Source organism: Perna viridis, chromosome 10 (genome assembly GCF_037379345.1).
Source record: "Perna viridis isolate PV_CMFRI_1.1 ecotype Kerala chromosome 10, ASM3737934v1, whole genome shotgun sequence".
In the NCBI taxonomy this organism is placed as follows: Eukaryota; Metazoa; Mollusca; class Bivalvia; order Mytilida; family Mytilidae; genus Perna; species Perna viridis.
In genome coordinates, this window is record NC_142454.1 from 3,306,470 (window position 1) to 3,326,376 (window position 19,907).

General features: G+C 33.5%; 2 protein-coding genes across 3 annotated transcripts; one reads left to right on the plus strand and one right to left on the minus strand.

Annotated features, from left to right (window-relative positions):
• Positions 1-679: 679 nt before the first annotated feature.
• On the minus strand, positions 680-7,932 carry LOC148604163 (uncharacterized). Of its 2 annotated transcripts, XM_088547873.1 has the most exons (7): positions 7,648-7,932; positions 5,685-6,378; positions 4,600-4,692; positions 3,326-3,637; positions 2,506-2,721; positions 1,960-2,015; positions 680-1,547 (listed from the first exon to the last, which is right to left on the minus strand). In XM_088547873.1, the coding sequence occupies exons 2-7, from the start codon at positions 6,280-6,282 to the stop codon at positions 717-719; spliced, it is 2,106 nt and encodes a 701-aa protein (XP_088403999.1). In that variant the 5' UTR covers positions 6,283-6,378; positions 7,648-7,932; the 3' UTR covers positions 680-716. The 2 variants fall into 2 exon arrangements, with proteins under 2 accessions (XP_088403999.1, XP_088404000.1); XM_088547874.1 differs by lacking the exons at positions 5,685-6,378; positions 7,648-7,932 and adding an exon at positions 5,111-5,189.
• A 2,033-nt stretch (positions 7,933-9,965) lies between these two features.
• On the plus strand, positions 9,966-12,641 carry LOC148604164 (vacuolar ATPase assembly integral membrane protein vma21-like). Its single transcript, XM_088550230.1, has 3 exons — positions 9,966-10,098; positions 11,189-11,304; positions 11,924-12,641. Exons 1-3 carry the CDS (start codon positions 10,076-10,078, stop codon positions 12,067-12,069), a joined length of 285 nt encoding a protein of 94 aa, XP_088406356.1. The 5' UTR covers positions 9,966-10,075; the 3' UTR covers positions 12,070-12,641.
• Positions 12,642-19,907: the final 7,266 nt, after the last annotated feature.

Genomic DNA, 19,907 nt, shown 5'->3' on the forward strand with positions numbered 1-19,907 from the left:
TTTACCCTACCGGTGCACCTGGTCCATGCTCCCAGTTTTTAGTGGAGTCCGAGTTGCTCATTTACTTTTGTTACTTTGTATGTATGATTTTAGTTACTTCATGTTCTTTGTTGTGTATGTCTGTTTTCTATGTCTGGTCTTTGTCCCTGGACTACATTCTTTTGATTACCGCTATGACCTTGGTTCCCTTGATTACTCTTTGAATACCGCTATGATTACTCTTTGAATACCGCTATAACCTTGGTTCCCTTGATTACTCTTTGAATACCGCTATAACCTTGGTTCCCTTGATTACTCTTCCATTACATCTGTAAGACACCAATTCGTTTATTATCATTTATTTTTGTTTTTTATGTGTGTTTGAAGAGTACTATTGATAATAACCCTGGACTGCCATTTGTGTTAACATAGCAAGGCCGGATCCAGACACTTTGAAAAGGGGGTGCCAGTCCAGGTTGCTCAGAAAAAGGGGTGCTAGGATACCATTTGCCAGTTTTCGTCAATTTAAAAAATGAAATTGACAAACTTTCCAATAAAAGGGGGGTGCCAACCCCCTGGCCCCCTTCTGGATCCGCCACTGCATAGTTTTTATCTACACTTTCATTTTTTTTTCTTCATTTGAAGCCATTACCATTGATTTCAGCTGTGTCTAATTGCTGTCAAATGATAATTCGTTGCACATGGTACACGTGTGACGTTTTTTATTCGGACAACATCTATTTCATTTGTACCCAGTATTTACATACTTTGCGATTCCAACAATCGATAGTAACAATCAGGCGTGAATATTGATCATAATGTAAAAGTGTGGGATTATTCAGTCCATCATCTCTGCTGAGTAATTGATCAACTTTCTTGCCATCAGGAGAAACTGCTACTAGATTTTCTGAAATGTATCCTGTAGCATAAACGTAACCTTTCTGGTCTATTGCTATGCCTAAAGGGCCCTTCAACATGTTTGTGTCTTCATATTTAAAAATAACATTGTATTCCGAGTCAAGAACTGTTAAATTATGTTTATAGAAATTACTGTAACAAATCCTGCCATTCAGGGTTGATATTTTTGAATGCTTGGAAACACTGCAATCATAATAAACAGTATTTTCTTCTTCAGTGTCAAAGTCAAGTTTCCTTAGACCAATTGCAATAGCACAGTATAAAATTTCTCCATCTTTCGTTGTTACACCCGAAGGCATTTCTTTTGTTTTAATTGTTCTTATTATCTTCCGTGTGTTGATATTCACTATAGATATAGCGTTTTGTTTATGTGATACAGCAACACAGCTCTGATTTATTAAGGCAATAGAATAAGCATTGTATTCAAATAGTACTGGTGATTCATATGTTCCATCCAGTTTTCTTATTCCCATGCTAGGATGTATACTATTATCAGTAAAAACCATTAAACCACCGAATAAGTCATGGAATCCATTACAACAGCCAAATTTTAGGCGAAACTGCTGTTGTAGTTGTATGTGTAAGGATTTCTCAACTATCGTCTGAGCTTGTTTAAAGTGTTCATATCGTTCCACTGTTGCACTTTTTGCCTTTAATAAAAACAATTATAAAATCTACTTTTTAAACCAGAAGTAAACTGACTTAAATGAGATATTTTATTACATAAAAGTGAAGTGTTATAGAATATATATATTCGAACTCCAGTAATTTAAGCGAAAGCAAAACTCGTGTACTTTCAAAATGACTTTAAAATTAAGTCATTTCTTCGAAAAATCTACGGGCGGTATCATGAATTTATCAATTGATATTATTTCTATTTTCTCCATGAGCGAAATTCAGCGGGTATAGAAAAGTTAGTGGATGTCTTAATAAAAACGTCCAGTTTTAAATTGGGAATTAGGGTTGCTAATTTACGTTAACGTTTTGCGTCCCCTTTCTCTTTGCTTCATCTACCTTGAATTCCGAGTTGTATACCTTGATTTAAAAAAAAATTATACTTACGTTTTCTGCCGTTAGGAATGTACGAGGTGGCTCCAAGGAAAAAACATACGAACCACCTGAAATTTTCACATAAATTCATTCTCTTCTTGCGTCAATTTCTCTGACTGAAATTGTAATCCCTTGGACTATAGCAGAAAACATACTTCAAACCTTCTTAAAATGTTTGCAGAAGGATCGATAATCATACAAAACAACCACGGTTATAAGGCTAAATTGGTCTGACAAGCTGAATATTATTTAATTAACTCCAGTAAAATAATTGTTTTGTCTCGAAGAATAAATAATTGTGCCTAAGTATATTGTCGCGACACTATATAGTTTTCAAGCATCTCAAAATTGCTTTAGTGCACCTAACATTTAACACTATATATTGTTAGGAAAAAGAACGGAAACGGTGAAACGTAACAAAAGCACCAGCGTATACCCTAAATACAAAACGGTAAATATCTTGAGAAGGTGGAAGAACGTCCATAAATAAAGTAGTAAAAGACCTCATAATAAAACATGTCAGATATAAAAAATTGGTTAATTTGAGAATCGTGATACCTTTTTCACATGGTTCTACTATTGAGACAATGGGTCTGTCACTAGGAATAATCTGGTTTCCATTTGATCTGGTTATCATTTTATCAAACAAGTTTTCTAGTTCTGATTGTAGCCTTTCTTCTGAATTTAGGACCTCACTTCTTACTTGCAGATCAAGTTTAAGGGAACTTTGAACTATATCCATATTTTCGACGTTTTGGTCATCTTCATTGTACGCTATAAATATTCTATTATACATGTACTAAAATAAACAGTTTTGCATAATTGGCATCAATATCATTTGTATTCATCTATAACCGTTCTTGTAGTATGTCATTTGCAAGTCTTGTCATTTTTAAAACAGAGTAGGTTTTTTTTTGTAGTTGTCAGTGAAAATCACAAATCATCAGGATTTTTTTATACTAAAAAATGTTTTCTAATTGAGTAAAAAGCATCATGATTGTAAATATACATTAATAAGAAATATTTTAAAGAATATATGTCATGATTTGAACATATTGGGTCAATAACAATTGTCGAGTTAAGACACGAAACAAATAAAAGTAACACCTCTTTTTTCAGTCATTTAAGACCACCTAAGTAGGTCTAATTGTAATTAATTTACTAACGGCAATTTTTTCTTATTTTTGACATCCCTTAAGATCTAAACTTTCAGTTTTTACTTAAACTATAAGAAAGATAAGTTGTTCTATCATGTGGGAAAATTTGAGAGGAATAATATCACCAAGCTTGTTTCTTTTCATGGTTTTAAATATGGTACTTCTTGACCGCATGCAAGCTTGTTTTCATTTTAACTTTATTACCAACAATATAGTATTACCTTCACATTCAGTGAGTGACATGACAATATTAACAACAGGGACTATCTTCAGAACTTCACCCAAATGACCAATATCTGATAAACGAGTAAGGAGTTTTATAAGCTCCATTTGCAAATATTCTTCTTCTAGTAAAAAAGCTGTATGTAACATTAAGTCTACTAAAATACTCCCATCTCTAAATCTTTCTACTTTAATACTGACTAATCCCTGGTTGATTTCTTCTTTGAGATCGTTCAAAACTGGACTTAATTCCGAGTTACTTATTTCAGGAAAAGTTAGAGTAATATATTCAGGTTTTTCTTGCCGTTGAACTGAAATCATAAAAAAATCACCCGTTATTTGTTATGTAAATAAACTAGCTTAGCTGATAAAATTCTGTCTCAACCCAGAAACAGTTAAGGGAGTCTATATTTTATGCTTATGACGATGCATACCTTTTTTCTATATATATTTAAGACATAGTTTGTTAATCTAATTAAAATCAAATTTGTTCCATTCAGTCACTGCATGTACATCTAACAACACGCCACTTTATTCTATGGTTCTTACAAGTCAACCAGATGATTGAAGCTTTCATGGACGTGAACGCATTATTCAAAGAAACCAAAGGCTCAGATGAACTCTCATTTTACGCCTTCCAAGCTCAATTGAAAGTTTCTTATTACCTAATATAGTTTTCAGGAAATTCGTTAAAAACTAGAGAAAAACGTCAGTTTTCCATTGAAGTGCTTTAACTCTAATATGGAGTCATCCTAAAACTTTTGAAGAGATTTTCAAACCGATGGAAATGTAATCTTTGTTTTCCTCGGTTTGAGTTTCTTTACCCATTTATGTTCTGGAAGTGGCGGCCATGTTCTAACGGATCTAAAAAATAAACGCATATTTTGTGCAAGATAAACTAACGAACATTATTAAAATCTGCCATGAGTTATAAAAGAAGATCGCAAGACGACGATGGCAATAGAAAAAAGAACCTGAAAATACCTTCTGAACAGAATGGAGTATGGTTAGATTGAGTTGATTCCTGAGAATTGAAATGTGTAGGTGATTATTTTTAATTCACCAACCTTAAATTGATCAGTATTTTGCATTTCTTGAAGATGACACAAAAGAGTTATATAGTCAATAAAAATACAGCAGTATGTGTACGTTATTGTTTTACAATCAAAAGTTTCCTGAACAATTAGCAATATCTGTACATATTATTGTCACTTGTAATGTTTTGTAACAGTCACAGATCTGCTAAATGTGCATGTTGATAATGAACACCTACTTTGATTGTCTTTTATTTGTTGTATGAATTCTTTCATCGATTTTGTCTGGTATACTTTGAAGGTATTGCTTCCAATGTCCACAGCAAAGTATTCTGCAATACATTATCGTTTTGTACTTATCGGTTATTTGATAATTAGAATATCATAATTTTCGTGATGTATGGCAAAATTTGAATTTGCAGAATTTTGAATTATTGTATTTAAAACCTAAATAAAATTTTAATGAGACTTGGTCAATATTCATTTTTTTAAATCCGAATTTGATTATGAAAAGCAAAATTCTTTGTTCCCAAAAATATAATATGTAACTGAATTGTATTTCAATTACTTCGATCTTGACCAATAATTTATAATTTTCTGTAAATGTCGATTACAAATTTATAGATATCGAATAGAAACTGCATTGAAGGACCGCCACGATTACGTCTATTATTTTTTTTACTATTTTTTGTTTTGGTTCAGTGAAAAAAGGCAATACAGGAGTCTGGTTTGCAAGACTTAAATAACAACCTCTAGTCTCAAGATAATACCGACAGTTTGAGTCGATCTCCTCATATTGATAAATTGAAGCCATGAAAGTTAGAAGTGGTAGTACGAGAACACAATTAATTCCCCTTGGTTTTCGTTGTATATATATGTATATATATAATATAGTTCCAACTTTGGTAGTAGGTACCTTCCACATTTTTTCATATTTTTACTGGAAACTTATTTGCTGAAGTTTTGCCTCTAATTGGTAGAAAATAGGTTAAAATTACTTGGGATTTTTTTTCATTAATCAATTCTGACTAAAAGTTGTGATTTGGTTCAGTGGAAGAAGGTTAAAATTTAGGACTTTTAACTCAGTTCATTTGTCATGTTTACCCCATCTCCGAATTATATGTATTAATTTCAGAAAATGATGGTAAAATTTTCTACAATTGATATATAAAATCCTGTTTGTACATATCTTTAGGCCAGAGAAGTTTTATTCAGTTTGCACCGGTGGAATTGTTTTAATCTGCTCAAATGTGTATATTGAAATGCACTTGAAAATTAATTGCGGTCTCGTGCCTGGTAATGGAAAATTGGATATGACAATTACCTGTTAAACACCTCTCCTCGTTATATATACGTTGGACCTTATCGGGCTCCCTGAGTGGTTGGAATTGATGAACTTCTACCATATGTTTGAAAGATTCACTTTCATTGATATTTAGGAAGCAGTCAACGCGGTCACATATTGATGTTATCTCGGAAAAGAAATCTGCAAATTCATTTTCCTTCAAGTCTATATTGACTTTGTGTAGAAAATTATTACGCTTGAGCCTGAGCCTTTGTGCATCATCTCCAATGGTAACTTCTGATGGTATTGGGTTAGAGCTCCAACCCCTTGTTGGGGCAGGTATGAACAAGTTGTAGTATGTAATGATTTTAAAAAGAAGCGTCAGATCAAGCTTCGTATATTCGTCTGTTAACAAAGTTTGCAAGGTTTTATAATCATTAGTCGTCAATTTCTTTCTGAAAGTCTGGTCGTTTTGAATTCTTGCATATGTTACAAATGCTGGAATTTGTGACGAGGCCATAAGTTTATGCAAAATACGTGGAAATATTTCCATTACAATAAAAACGCATTTTAGACATCTGATGTTAGAGTCTGTATATGCATAAGGAGCATTGCATTCTGTCATTTTAGTTCTCATTCAAACTTTACAAAAAACAACGAATATGGTTCCTCCAAGTGATAACAGGAAATACCTCCAAACTTCTTTCTTGTGAACAATCGACTGTAGGTGTTCCTTTGAAAAATGTAGTGCAATGACTTTAATTATGTTAAATATTATATAACTTAGCTGACGTTTTGGAAAACAGAAAATAATACACATGTTTTGATGAAATTCATACAAAACTCCTTTCAATACTGCACTTTTCTCAATATCTGGTTACAAGCCTTAGAGTGTCATACAAAATCATTATACAATGTAATTTAAAATCCTTTAATATTAGCTAGGTAACTCTTAGCGCATGAACGGAAAAGTCACATTACCGTTGAAAACCAATATCGTGTCTATGATCAAACGGTTGCATTTTATTGCATAACGCGTTATAACAGAGTAATGCTACTAATTTCTATTTTCTTTTTTCTTCTACATTAAATAATATATAATAATATTCTTGCAATGGTAGATGTTGGCTGATTGTTAAGTTTCTGCCAGAGTATGTGTGCATTCCTGTAACACTCGCAATGAAACAGATTGGTATTTTAGCTTGATCGTGAACAAAGAATTTTAAGAACAATTTCGTTATCAGCACAACTGAAACTTTAACAAATCATTTGCAAAATATGTAGAGTAATTCGTTACTGATTTTGACCATATGCACAAGGTAAATATATTGTAACATGTTCGTACAATAACTATATCAATAATGAACAATATATTCAATGTTATTGATCAACATAAGCTTGGAACGGGGGAATTAGCTCGGCGGAGCCTCGCATTTCCTACCCGTTTCGTCGCCTCATCACATATCTTCAATAATTTTCAACAATGTACCTATATTGTATATATAATCTATATGCTGACTAGGCGGTGCGTTGTATTGCTTCATATTTCCGTAATAGTCTCAGACTAAATGTATCATCAAATTGCTAAAATAACTGCTGAATATGAGGAAAATCAACGAAGTAGCCGTTCTACGTTTAAAAAATGAACAACATGCCCGGACGATAATTATAGTTTTATACTAACAATGAATTATTAGACAAAGCTACATGAGAACATTCCCATTATGAGAGTTTCGTCCTGTTATTTTTTTTTAAATATTATATTTATTTTTTTTTTCTTTCGCAGTAGGCGTTTTATTTCAATATACACTATTTTTGGATAACACTGACCTCACATGCATGTCCTATCGCACAGAACCTCGAATCCAAATCACACTCATCGCCTGCACATCATTAAATAATTGATGTTGTTAAGTAGGGGTCTTCGTTTAACGTATAGACATTGCGACTGTATATCATCATCGTTAATAAAGAATTATATTGAATAAAAACAGATACTTACAGCTTTAAACTAGTTGCTAGTCAACTTTCTGTCAAGAATGGATGATTCGACCCTAGCTGAGACGTTACGATACTAGTCTAAGCATTCATCGACACCGAAGATCATCTCTTTATATCTCGAACAAAATTGTTATTAATGCTAATGATACACTGGTTTTGCTTTTCGTTGCGCTTTCAATACTGTATAACAATTAAACCTTCGGTTGGTTAAATATATAAGCTCCGCCTATTCTTTAGTGTGTAGCGACATAAATTTATGTCCTTCACTCGAACTTTAAACAGCCTTGATGTTGACGGGTCTTTTGTGAGACCCGAACGAGTTCTAGTTTCAGTTTGAGAAAAGTATATGTTTTATTCTAATTAAAGGGCCCTTTACAAAGCATACATACAATAATATACATCAGATAGGTACAAGCATAACAGTGACAACAAAGTATTTTTTTATAATGGCATAATCAATGATACTGGTACAGGGTGAGCTACAATACGATATAAAAGTTAATGATATTATAATTCATTTGATCATTATCGAAATTTAATCAACCCTTCATGCTGCTATTCCCATACTCAGTAATCCCAACTCAAAAGCGTTATATATTGTTACTCCAAAAAATACGGAACACCTAATTATAAATACATGGTCCTAGGTACAGAGTCTCCATACTTTCAATTCGAAATACATGTATACAGAAAATGTTGTCAAAATGTGGATTTTTTTATCAACACTATTCTTGTCCAGTATGGTGGACGTGTTTTACACTAAGAGAAGGTAAGGGGAAACTATTGAACAAAATGAAATAAGAATCATCATGTACATGTACTACTAGGCTTCTTAAGTTGAACATGGGTATATTGCTGCAAGATTAAAGTCATCACCACAGAAGTTTAAAGGACGCCATCATGAAAGAGTAATCAATGGAACCAAGATTCTAGCGGAAATCAAAAGAATATAGTTTGTTCCAGGGACAAAGACCAGACACGAAAACAGACGCACACAACAAAATACATAAAATAACCAAAATAATACGTACAAAACACAAGTAAATGAGCAATTGAGGCTCCATTAAAAACTGGGAGCATGAAGTCGTGGTGTTTCCATCTGCACGATGAGAACAGATTCGTTTATCGGGTCTTATTTTTAAACTAGCAGTGTTGTGGTAGTTTACCCGCATGTACGCTTCGGTAGCTTGGCAGTTTACACTTGTGTAAACTGACCCAAACCATTTAATTTCGCATAACCTGTTCAAAAATTAGAAAGTTCATCTCTAATGGATGACAATCCAAATGTTAATAATTTATTTGTAATCAAAACGTTATTTTGTTTAGAGATGATTTGATTCGCAGAGTGTGGACCAATCGACGTTAATGACGTCATAGTATCAAGTCAGTTGTCATAAAATAACCTGGTTGGCTCAAATAGAACCAACCGATCAGAGCTTGTTTCAAATCAAATTATATATATTTCAATAAAAAAAGTCATATAATGTTAGCCTCCTCTTGCTCATTCTTTTTTTTAATTTCAACATTCAGTTCTTGCTATAAAATGAAAATAAAGTAATGTTTGTTCTATATACAAATGATTTTATTTTACAGTAGACAATAAAAAAAATAATATAGAATCTACTTCATTGTATTTTCCGAATGTCAATTTTACAACATTCATATACACAGTACAGATAAAACTTTTGGTATCGGACTAGAAAAATGAAAACTATTAACGTTAGGTATAAAGGTACTTAACGGTGAATAGTGTATAAAAATCAGTCAATGTGATAGAGTAATCAAGGGAACCAAGGTTATAGCGGTAATCAAAAGAATGTAATCCAGGGACAAAGATCAGACATGGAAAACAGACATTCACAACAGAGAACATAAAGTAACTAAAATCATACATACAAAGTAACAAAAGTAAATGAGCAACTAGGACTCCACTAAAAACTGCTCTCTTTAAATTTCTTTCCTGACAAAATTAAATATTCTGGTGTAAACTTGTATGATGCACGTTATTTATATTTTGTATATGTGTATGTCTAGTGTTTATTTGTGTGGATTTTAAAACTCTACAGAGCTTATGTATCTTGTTTGATTTATCGACTTTATATAAAGCTTACTTTACTTGTCTTGATGATAAACAAAAAATTGTTTAATTATACACAAATCCTGACATAAATTATTTATTGCAGAAATAGTAATGGAAAATACAAATTTTTTTCTTCAAATAAGTCAACATTGAATAATGTTATTTGAGATTAAAGTGAGTTTACTATAATAAAGTGCATTTGTGTGCTCTGCTAACGATCTGTTACTCTTGGTTTTTAGATAGATCTATGTAAACATAAAACAGATACGAAACGGTCACAAGTGTTTTTTTGAAGGGAAAATCTAGCTGTCGATATCCAGTTTGTGTATAGGTTCTTTGCATCCGTAGAATGGCAGACGATTTAAGGAGCAGGTATATTTGGTCACGAGCATAGTGTTTTAACATCTTGAACGAAGGTTTTATGAAATTAATTCAATACAATTCAACGTGTAATTCCGGAGTTTTATCATTATCACTATTTGCATGGTAAGGTTGGAATGGATTTCATGGACATTGTAGTTACTTGTAGTAGAACAAAAATAATTATTTATGTTAATGTTTTTTGCAACCTGTTCTATTTTATAGTACTCACTGATCTAGAAAATACTACATTCAAAGATTTCAGCGTTTTGATTTTTAATTGACCGGTATATTTTTAAGTTTTACCTACATGTACATCTGAATTGTAATTTCCTGGAAGGACATTCTGGTCACATGTAGTCTACCTATAAGATCGTTGTTTAAATGCCCACCCCCCCACCCCCCCACAACAAGTGATGTTACTTCACCAGTTAATTGCGCCCTGTGCAGATCCGGGTGTCAAAAGAATAGTGCTAAGCTTGTCGTAAAAGGCAACTAAATAGTGTTCAGAACCCTAGCCAAGGGCTAGGGCGCTTTGCCCACAGAGCAACTGGAATGTGTGCCCCAGGTGGTGGAATGGGGTACCCCTGGCATGTTAAATGCTGGGGTTGTCAGGCTATAATACGGAAAACCTGACCGCAAACCATAGTGGTGCACCGTGTTGGGAAAGATGCCACGTTCCTCGCACATTAAACATTAAAGAACCCTACTGTGGTATTCTCCCGGAGTAGGAACCATAGGGCTCTGCCACAGGAGGCTAAATTGCCCGACCATACACACCTCTCCCTATTTCTATTGGCAATCACAATTTGCCGACCTCATTGTCCTTGTGTCCCACCCCTTTTTCATTTCATCATCATTTCATGTTCATCGTCTGAATATAGCTGAAATATTGCTGCTCGGACATTAAACCCCAACAAACAAACAAAAACCAGTTAATTGCAACACTAGAAGTATAATTATTAGTCTTACAAATAACTCAAGGTAAACATGTGAAGACCCTTTTAGATTATCTTGAATATCCCCTTATCATTTGGAAATAGATCTTTACTTTTTCTAACTGCCTATATTGTTAGTAAAGTTCTTATTTTACTTCATTTAGGATGGAGGATCCTGCCCATACTAACAGTGTGATGAAGACTATGGTAACATTCAGTCTAGCAATGATCAGCTTGCCAATATTTTTGTACTTCTTTAGTAAAAGTTTCTTTTTTGAAGGTAAGTAAATGTACCGATATTTGAAATATGCACTTCATTAAACTGTACTTGAAAATTTCTTGTTTGGTATGGGTAGCATTCTTGTAATATTCTGTAAATTTCTGCTGCATAGGGCAAACTAGACTAACAGTTCAAGAGAGTGGATGTAAGGGGGTAGCAATCTTACCATGATTTTTTGGAGGATATGGTTAATCTGGCACATAAATACAATGTAATTTGAATTAAAGGAATAATCTTGTATTCATGTAGATTATACCAAATAATTTTTGTCAGTCATACATTTCCATGTTTTTCAGAGATGATGTTGAATGAACATACTTTAGAATACTTAGGTCACCTTACTTGATTAGTATTGGTGATTTATGCAAGATTTCCTTATTTGTCAAATGATCAAACTCTAGTCTTAAGAATTTCTTTTAACTTTTTAATAAAAAGGAAGTAAGGGGTCACTGAACATTTCTACTTGTTGTTTTCAAACAACTAAAATTCCCATTTCTTTTCAATAGAACATATTACCACCAATTACTTCCCCTTTGACATTCATTTTTTTAAATGAATATTATTAATTTTTCACATTTTCATAAATACATACAATGATACATTTACTTTTTTGTTGTAGCAATGCTTGGTATGTCATCAGAGAACAGTTATTTCTACGCTGCATTTGTTGCCATAGGAACAGTACATATAATATTAGGACTGTTTGTTTATAGGGCATTTACAGAGGATTCGGATACAAGACGGACTCCTTTTAAAGAAGATTAGTATTATTATGAATGCAATCTTTTATATAATGTTTATATATACATTCTTGAGGTTTTTTGTTTATTTCTTCATCTTCTTTTTACATTTTTCATTGATTAATTTAAGACATTGTGGTTCATATGTTATGTATAAATTTGATTTTTCCTTATTGTTAATTTATCTTCTCATAATGAACATCATTACTTCTACCTTTCAAAATTAAGCAAATAAGATATTCAAGCATAGTAATACATTGTTGTTGATATGTATTTCAAGGGTAATTGAAGTTATACTTCAGAGTTATTAGTTATATCATGTATTACAGAAACTGTAGTAAGTGTAGTTTGCTAGAATGCATACTGGTATAAGTGGTAGTATAAAATTTGTATTTTTATTGTACAGTGCAATAATTTTGAATAAAATAAGTTTGATGTGTGGATGAGTTGTGAGGTTGGTAATGATTGTGAAGTGTTTACAATGTCTGAATTTATAATAGAAGAAAAGTACATGTACTGTTCATCTACCATTGTTATTAAAACAAAGTTGTATTTTTAATTATGTGCAAACTGTATGATTAAATATTAATAAGCAGATGTATCAAATGTATGTTTATTTTGCCATCTACTTAGATATGCCATTATGGAGACCATTTCTTAGAGATCATTTATGTTTTATGTTGAATTTTTTTGTTGTTGTTGGAGGCATCAAGTCTGTTGATGTGTTAATGGTGTACTATACACAAGCACAGATTCATAATCCTCATTAAATTGGAAAAAAAATAAGGAGGAATTCAAATTTACCCCACAAAAATATTCTGTCAGGTTTCATAGCAAACTTATTTGTATGTAAATTTCAAATTACTTTTACAATTTATTATGGTAATTGCCTTTGGAAATCTTTATTTTATTTATTTTTTTTAGCTGGTACCTTCTAAACTAGTATAGTATGGTCAATTTTAATTTTCAGGGTCTATAATCCTATTCATTGAGTCAGAAACCTTATACTTAGTTGTATAAAAAGCTTTTGCCAAGGGCTTTTTAGGTCTGCACTTTGTCCATCTGTTAGGCAAATAAGTTTTCAGCACTTTTTTTGTCATGCTTGCAGATATACAAATAATATTTGTTACATTGCTTTACCATGACAAGTTATAGTTCAAGTTCAGTTTTTTTTCCAGTCTGTTAATTTTTTGGCAGAGTTACATCACTTGGACTTAAAAAATTCATGCAATTCTCTAGTTTCAGTTTTTTGGGGTCATGATTTCAGATATACAATTGATTATTTGTACATTGCGTTAAAATGAGAAATTACAGTTCTATTTTGAATTTTGTTCCGATCTGTTGATTTTTTGCCGAGTAATGGCCCCCATTACTAAAAATAGAACATAGGGGTCAGACAGTAGTTTTTCGCATATATCTCCAAAACGGTTAGGTTGAACCAAATTCTGACATGGGGTATAAGTGTTCAGCATGATGAGATCTATCAGCGGTCAAATTTTCGACATTTTTTTGCTTTTCTTGAAGTTATTTTGAAAAATCTTCTTTGACACTACTTGACCAATTGGAACTAAACTTGGTATGAGTGTTCCTTGGGGTATCTTGCTTAGAACTGATATAGGGATTTTTGATCTGTTGAAAAACATGGCTGTAGTTTTTAACATAGTTTTTCACATATGTCTCCAAAACTGTTAGGTTTAGCCAAACTTTTCAATTGCGAAAATGATCCTTATTATAAGGCCTTCAAAAGTCTTCAAGGATCAAAGTTGTCAGGCGACTCCATGTAAGAGATCGCCCTCGAAAGATGAAAAATGACGTCTTTTTTACAGTTTTCAGCCAATATCTTGAAAACTATAATAGATAGAATGAAACTTTCAATTGCTGAAACAATCCATACGATAAGTCCTACCAAAGTCTTTTTGAGGCAAAATTGGTGGACAACTCTTGTTAAATTTATTGCCCTTGAAAGACAAACTTCAACAAGGTGATTGATTCAGGTTCATGGGAGCTTCTTGTTTGTTTTTGTTTACATAATTGACACATATTCATATTGTAAATATTTTCCTGTGGTTACAAAATTTTAAGTCAGTTACTAAGAAGCTACAAGAACTATTTGAATGTGTGCATTTTGGTGACTATTACTAGTTAGAAATATCCATTTAGGGATTTATATAGATAATAACTTAAGTCCATAACCTGTAGTACTGGATACGTAGACTAGGTACTGCAATACCTTACGGATGCAATGACAACATCAAAAGTATAGGAAACCTTTCAAGCCAATATAACAATAGCATGAATGTGATGAATTTATTTGACAAAAATCCAAGACGGGAAAGGAGTCATGGCCATCGCCACTATACGTCACCTAAGTTACATGATGTCTCCATAGATGGTCTGCTTCCTTTCATACAAAAACCTCTTGGACTTCATCACATTAGAACCAAACTTTATTTTATACCTCTCACTCTACTACACTCCCTTTACAAAACAAGTCTTGACACTCCTGTTTCTGACCCCACCTCATCATTATACAGACTTGTTGCCATCATTTTGGATATTGGTTTCCACAGACTCTTTAAACCAGTTTGTGTGAAAAGTCAAGATGAAGAAAAACGATCATTTCTTCCACTACCGTTTGTCAACAAAGGTATAGATGCAATTAATTTGGCTAACATCCTCCATCACAAAAACGTTACCAACAAAATTCCCCCATATTATAAAGACAAATCCATACCAATTATTTCATATTCCTATACCTCACCCATGGCATCCAAAATTTTCAATTATAAAAGGCTATTGCAGAACCTCGAGATGGAGGACTTCAAGGCTAAACCACCTGACTCTTCTTGCAAAAGCTCTATATTCAAATATGGTCCTTCTGGTCACGTCGTTACGCTCCATAAATTGGAATTATAACTTTAAAGTTCTTATGGATGCCGTCGAGGACTATGCAAGAAAATGGATAAAACGAGAACAAGAAGACATTGATTCTCTGTCAGAGTGGTTAAAGGCCGTGAGGTCTTTAATTTTGAAACGAATGAAAGTTTTAAGTAGGTCAATGAGTGCCAAGGCTACATCAGTTTTCAAAGACCCCGATGTAGCAAAAACATTGTCTACTATACATGAAAAATATGTTGTCGTACCAGCAGACAAATCCCAAAACAACATTGTTTTTGTCTGCAAAACCATTTATATCCAATGTTTATTATCAGAGGTAGACGTAGAAAATAATAGCAGTGATAAGACCTATACTGCTTCCACTCTCTCCAAAGAAGAGATTGTGGAAAACCATAAATCTGTGCTATCCTCTTTTGGTCTCTCTACCCAGGACGATGATTGTGATTTACCGTCTATGTACTGGATTCCTAAACTTCACAAGAATCCATACAAACAACGTTTCATAGCTGGATCTGCAAAATATACCACCAAACCTCTTTCAAAACGATTAACTTCTATACTCACAACTGTCAAAGAGGGTCTACAGTCCTACCACAACACTTGCTACTCCCGTAGTGGTATTAATTCAATGTGGATCCTGAAAAATTCGAAAGATCTTTTGGAGACAATCAGTTCAAGACTATTATCTGAATATGATAAAACCTATGATTTTTCAACACTGTATACTTCTATTCCCCATACTCGGTTAAAATCCCGACTTAAAAACATTATACATCGTTGTTTTTTCCAAAAAAGATGGTGCACCTAGATACAAATATATAGTTCTTGGTAGAGATTCCTCATACTTTGTAAGAAATAATTCCAAATCATCTTCCAAATATACAGAGGAAGATGTTTACAAAATGCTGGAATTTTTAATCGACAACATATTTGTCCAGTGTGGTGGACGTGTTTTTCAACAAACGGTCGGCATTCCAATGGGAACAAATTGTGCTGCTTTACTTGCAGACCTATTTCTTCACTCTTATGAGGCTGACTTTATACCTGATTTGATCAGAAAGAAAGAATATCGTTTGGCTAGATCCTTCAATCTCAGTTTCCGCTATATAGATGACGTACTATCTTTAAACAATCCTAATTTCGGGGATTTGATACATCGCATCTACCCAAAAGAACTTGAGATAAAGGATACTACAGACACTGTGAAGTCAGCCTCATATCTTGACCTACACTTAGAAATCCATGGTAAAGAAAAACTATTGACCAAACTTTACGACAAACGTGATGACTTTTCATTCAAAATGGTCAACTTTCCTTTCATCCGTGGCAACATCCCTTCGGCTCCTGCGTATGGAGTGTTCATATCACAACTCATACGTTATGCCAGAGCTTGCCGAAAGTACGCAGACTTTTTGTATCGCGCTAGAACTCTAACAAATAGGCTTCTGGAACAGAGTTATGTTGCTACAAGATTGAAGTCATCACTACAGAAGTTTTATGGTGGTCATCATGAACTCGTGGATCGTTATGATGTATCCATCAGCATCATGAAAACTGATTTATTCAACGGGTCATAGTTTACCTTTCCTCATTTGTCTACCCCGGACTTGACTTTTTATGAGCAATTCGGTGGGTGTTTCTAGAAAAGGAGAGGACGCTTACCCTACCGGTGCACCTGGTCCATGCTCCCAGTTTTTAGTGGAGTCCGAGTTGCTCATTTACTTTTGTTACTATGTATGTATGATTTTAGTTACTTTATGTTCTTTGTTGTATGTGTCTGTTTTCCATGTCTGGTCTTTGTCCCTGGATTACATTCTTTTGATTACCGCTATAACCTTGGTTCCCTTGATTACACTGTACAAAATCTGTTGAAACAAAATTCATGAAATTGTGAATCTGTATAATTATGATCTACCTTACTGAGTCATATACAGCTGAAACAGGATGGTGTCGATTGGTCCCCTCAAACACTGCAAAATTCCAGAAAATGTGCACACCTCCTTACACCATGTAGTGATCTAACAATGTATAATTTTCATGAGAATCTAAACAATAGACCTCTCTACCACGTTGTATGTGGGGGTATAATAATATGACTAGTTCAAGGGTACCAAAAACTACAACTATCATTATATTGAGATAATATAGTGACAGCTTCTCGTGACACTTTTTATTTGGTGTTTTTAAAGATTATTTAATAGTAGTGTGTTGTTTCACAAATTAAAAAAAAGATCTGTACTCTAAGGTAAGAGGTTAGACTTCTCCATACTTTAGGTTAGGCTTGCCACAGAACCTCTAACATTGATGGGATGGGTTCTCCTTGTCTTTATCATATACACCACTGGTTCTCAATTATTTAACTCAAATTCAAGGCTTGAATTGATGTGTATTTTTAGCTCACCAAGCTTCCAGAGTTCAAAATTGTATAATAGTTTCTTTAAGGAGGAGTAATATTGCCCTTAAAAATTAAACTTGACGATTTGTGTTCTTTTAGCATCAAATTTAAAGTTATGATGAAGGGAACTTCCAATTCCGGAATTAATCCTTATAAAATGTTCTACGGAAGCCCCCAAGGGAAACATGGTGGTTCAACCTTTAATAGGAGTTATTACCCTTGAACTTTTGCTGTTATAGATTCTACTTGAAAGGAAGAAACAACAATAGACAAAGATCGAAGTAATATGGCAATTTCTGATACGACTTAATGTCCCTGAAAAATAAATTTTTGAATATTTTTTTACTGAATTTCCGGTCGCTGAACTTGTTGAGTGTACCACTTAATTGATTGCCTGATTTTGTTATTTCAAATCTGACCCTAGGCTAGACCCTGTTCATAAGTTTAATTAGTAACCTGGCCTTGTGTATAGAAATTCCGATATAATAGTTTACTTTGTTGGTGAATGATGCTGAGGGTCAATCAAGCCCCACAACACCATTAGATTTCAAAACAACCATACATGTAACTCAATTTGACCACAATCGATTTTATTTATAGTAAAATAGCACTAACGAATTGATGATCTAGTGTATAAGAGTAAGTGCTACAAAATATCAATGTTTTGATTATATTCTTTTTTAGTCTATAACCATTCAAATAGATTTTATTTCTGGATTTCCAACATTATTTTTGTACGGAAGCCAACAGCATAACTAATAATTCCGACTTTATGTTCAAACAAAATAACTTTACAAGAGGTGTACCACATGCTCTTCCATGGATTTCCATACATGGAAGCCCGTTGGTATATCAGGTAGAATTTTAAAACTTGCTATTAATAGCTAACTTGTGATATCAGCTTGACTAACTTGTGATATCAACTTGACTAACTTGTGACTAACTTGTGATATCAATTTGACAAACTTGCGATATCAACTTGACTAACTTGTGATATCAATTTGACTAACTTGTGATATCAACTTGGCTTACTTGTGATAACAACTTGGCTAACTTGTGATATCAATTTGGCTTACTTGTGATAACAACTTGGCTAACTTGTGATATCAACTTGGCTTACTTATGATATCAAATTAGCTAATTTCGAATGAAGAACACTTTTGTCTGCCTTATAGTAAAGACAGTTTCACCACTTGAAAGTTTTTTTTTCTATCTTTCATACACAAGAAACACCCTCAATTATCTCCTTACTATGACAATAATTCTAACAAGAGTCGTCCTACAAGACTGTTGTAGAGTTCTCAAAGCTGAAAAGGAAAATCACATTTATTGTCCAGTGTCTCTTATAGATTTTGAGATATATGTAGAGAATGGTGAGTTGTCCTCTGTGGTCTAAAAATAGTAATGGCAGCCATGTTTTCACACTTAATCTATATAATAGCCAAAAACTTCAACGTAGATACCCCAAGGATGCTGGTGAACAAATTTGGTAATGAAAAGATTTTTTAAGAAGAGTTAATGACGACAGAGAACAGACGCCAAGTGATGGCAATAGGTCATATAGGAGTTTAAGAAATCTACGAAGTATATCAGCGGGCCTCCGTGTATGTGTGAACGTAAAACCAAAGAGACGTGAATAGTTTCATGAGACAGCTATCTGATCTATATAAATTCAAAAAATCCCTCAAAAGATGTTCGATTGGTCATCGATTTATCTAAGTTTAGTTACCTTTGCGTAAACTCAAATCTATTATGACGCTGCTTTATTATTGCCTGTATAATATTTGTACTCAGTAATAGATGGTCCAGTTGGGAATTTTTTTATGAGTGACGTTGCGATGTTACCCATCGCGCAACTCGGAAGACCACCGAATTATGCATCAAGGATAAATTCTGCCAACCACGGGATGGATCGAATTAATGTTCCGTGGAAAGATAGCCTGTCCCACTTGAATTTCTTCTGATGAAATATTTACTAGAAATTTCACATTAAAGTCTAGTCGGGTTAACATATTTTTAATTGGCCAGAATATTCTTCAGTCGGAATATTTTATAGCAACACTCTATTATCTACGTATATCTACTCAAGGCATGCAAGAGATTGTCTTGCAAGCTATTATCTGACTTCTTAATGAATCCAAACCTTTACGTTGTAGGAGCATACTGAAGGAAGTCCGGTACCAGCAACATACTTCAAAAGATGGCATGTTCCGTAAAGTATAACGAAACGAATGCAAAACCAAAGAAATAAGTGTAAAAGACGAGAGCAAAATCAAGTCACTCTCACGCCGTGACATGCACACAGAAAAACTGAAACAAGGCTTATCTTAAACTCAATCCGCAGATCTGAAGCTACTCCAGCAATGCTAGAGGTGGTCTGGTAAGCTATTTTCTGACTAAGTGCCATATAGAGGAACGGAATTTCAACTTCTAACGTTATAGGAGTACTTGCAATGTACGGCATGGGTCCTAGCTCCGCTTAAAAGACACACCAAGCAACATAAAGAGGAAAATGTCGAATAGCAATTAAATACTATCTTTATTTATAAATCAATAACGTTTCACTTTGT

Excerpts from the sequence above, each read along its gene's own strand:
- LOC148604164 (XM_088550230.1), top strand. The coding sequence starts at position 10,076 with ATGGCAGACGATTTAAGGAGCAG. Across the intron at positions 10,099-11,188 it reads GCAGACGATTTAAGGAGCAG|GATGGAGGATCCTGCCCATA; the intron begins GTATATTTGGTC and ends TACTTCATTTAG. Across the intron at positions 11,305-11,923 it reads TAAAAGTTTCTTTTTTGAAG|CAATGCTTGGTATGTCATCA; the intron begins GTAAGTAAATGT and ends TTTTTGTTGTAG.
- LOC148604163 (XM_088547873.1), bottom strand. The coding sequence starts at position 6,282 with ATGAGAACTAAAATGACAGAATGCAATGCTCCTTATGCATATACAGAC. Across the intron at positions 3,638-4,599 it reads ACAAATAAAAGACAATCAAA|TTCAACGGCAAGAAAAACCT; the intron begins GTAGGTGTTCAT and ends TTATGATTTCAG. Across the intron at positions 2,722-3,325 it reads GTCACTCACTGAATGTGAAG|CGTACAATGAAGATGACCAA; the intron begins GTAATACTATAT and ends GAATATTTATAG.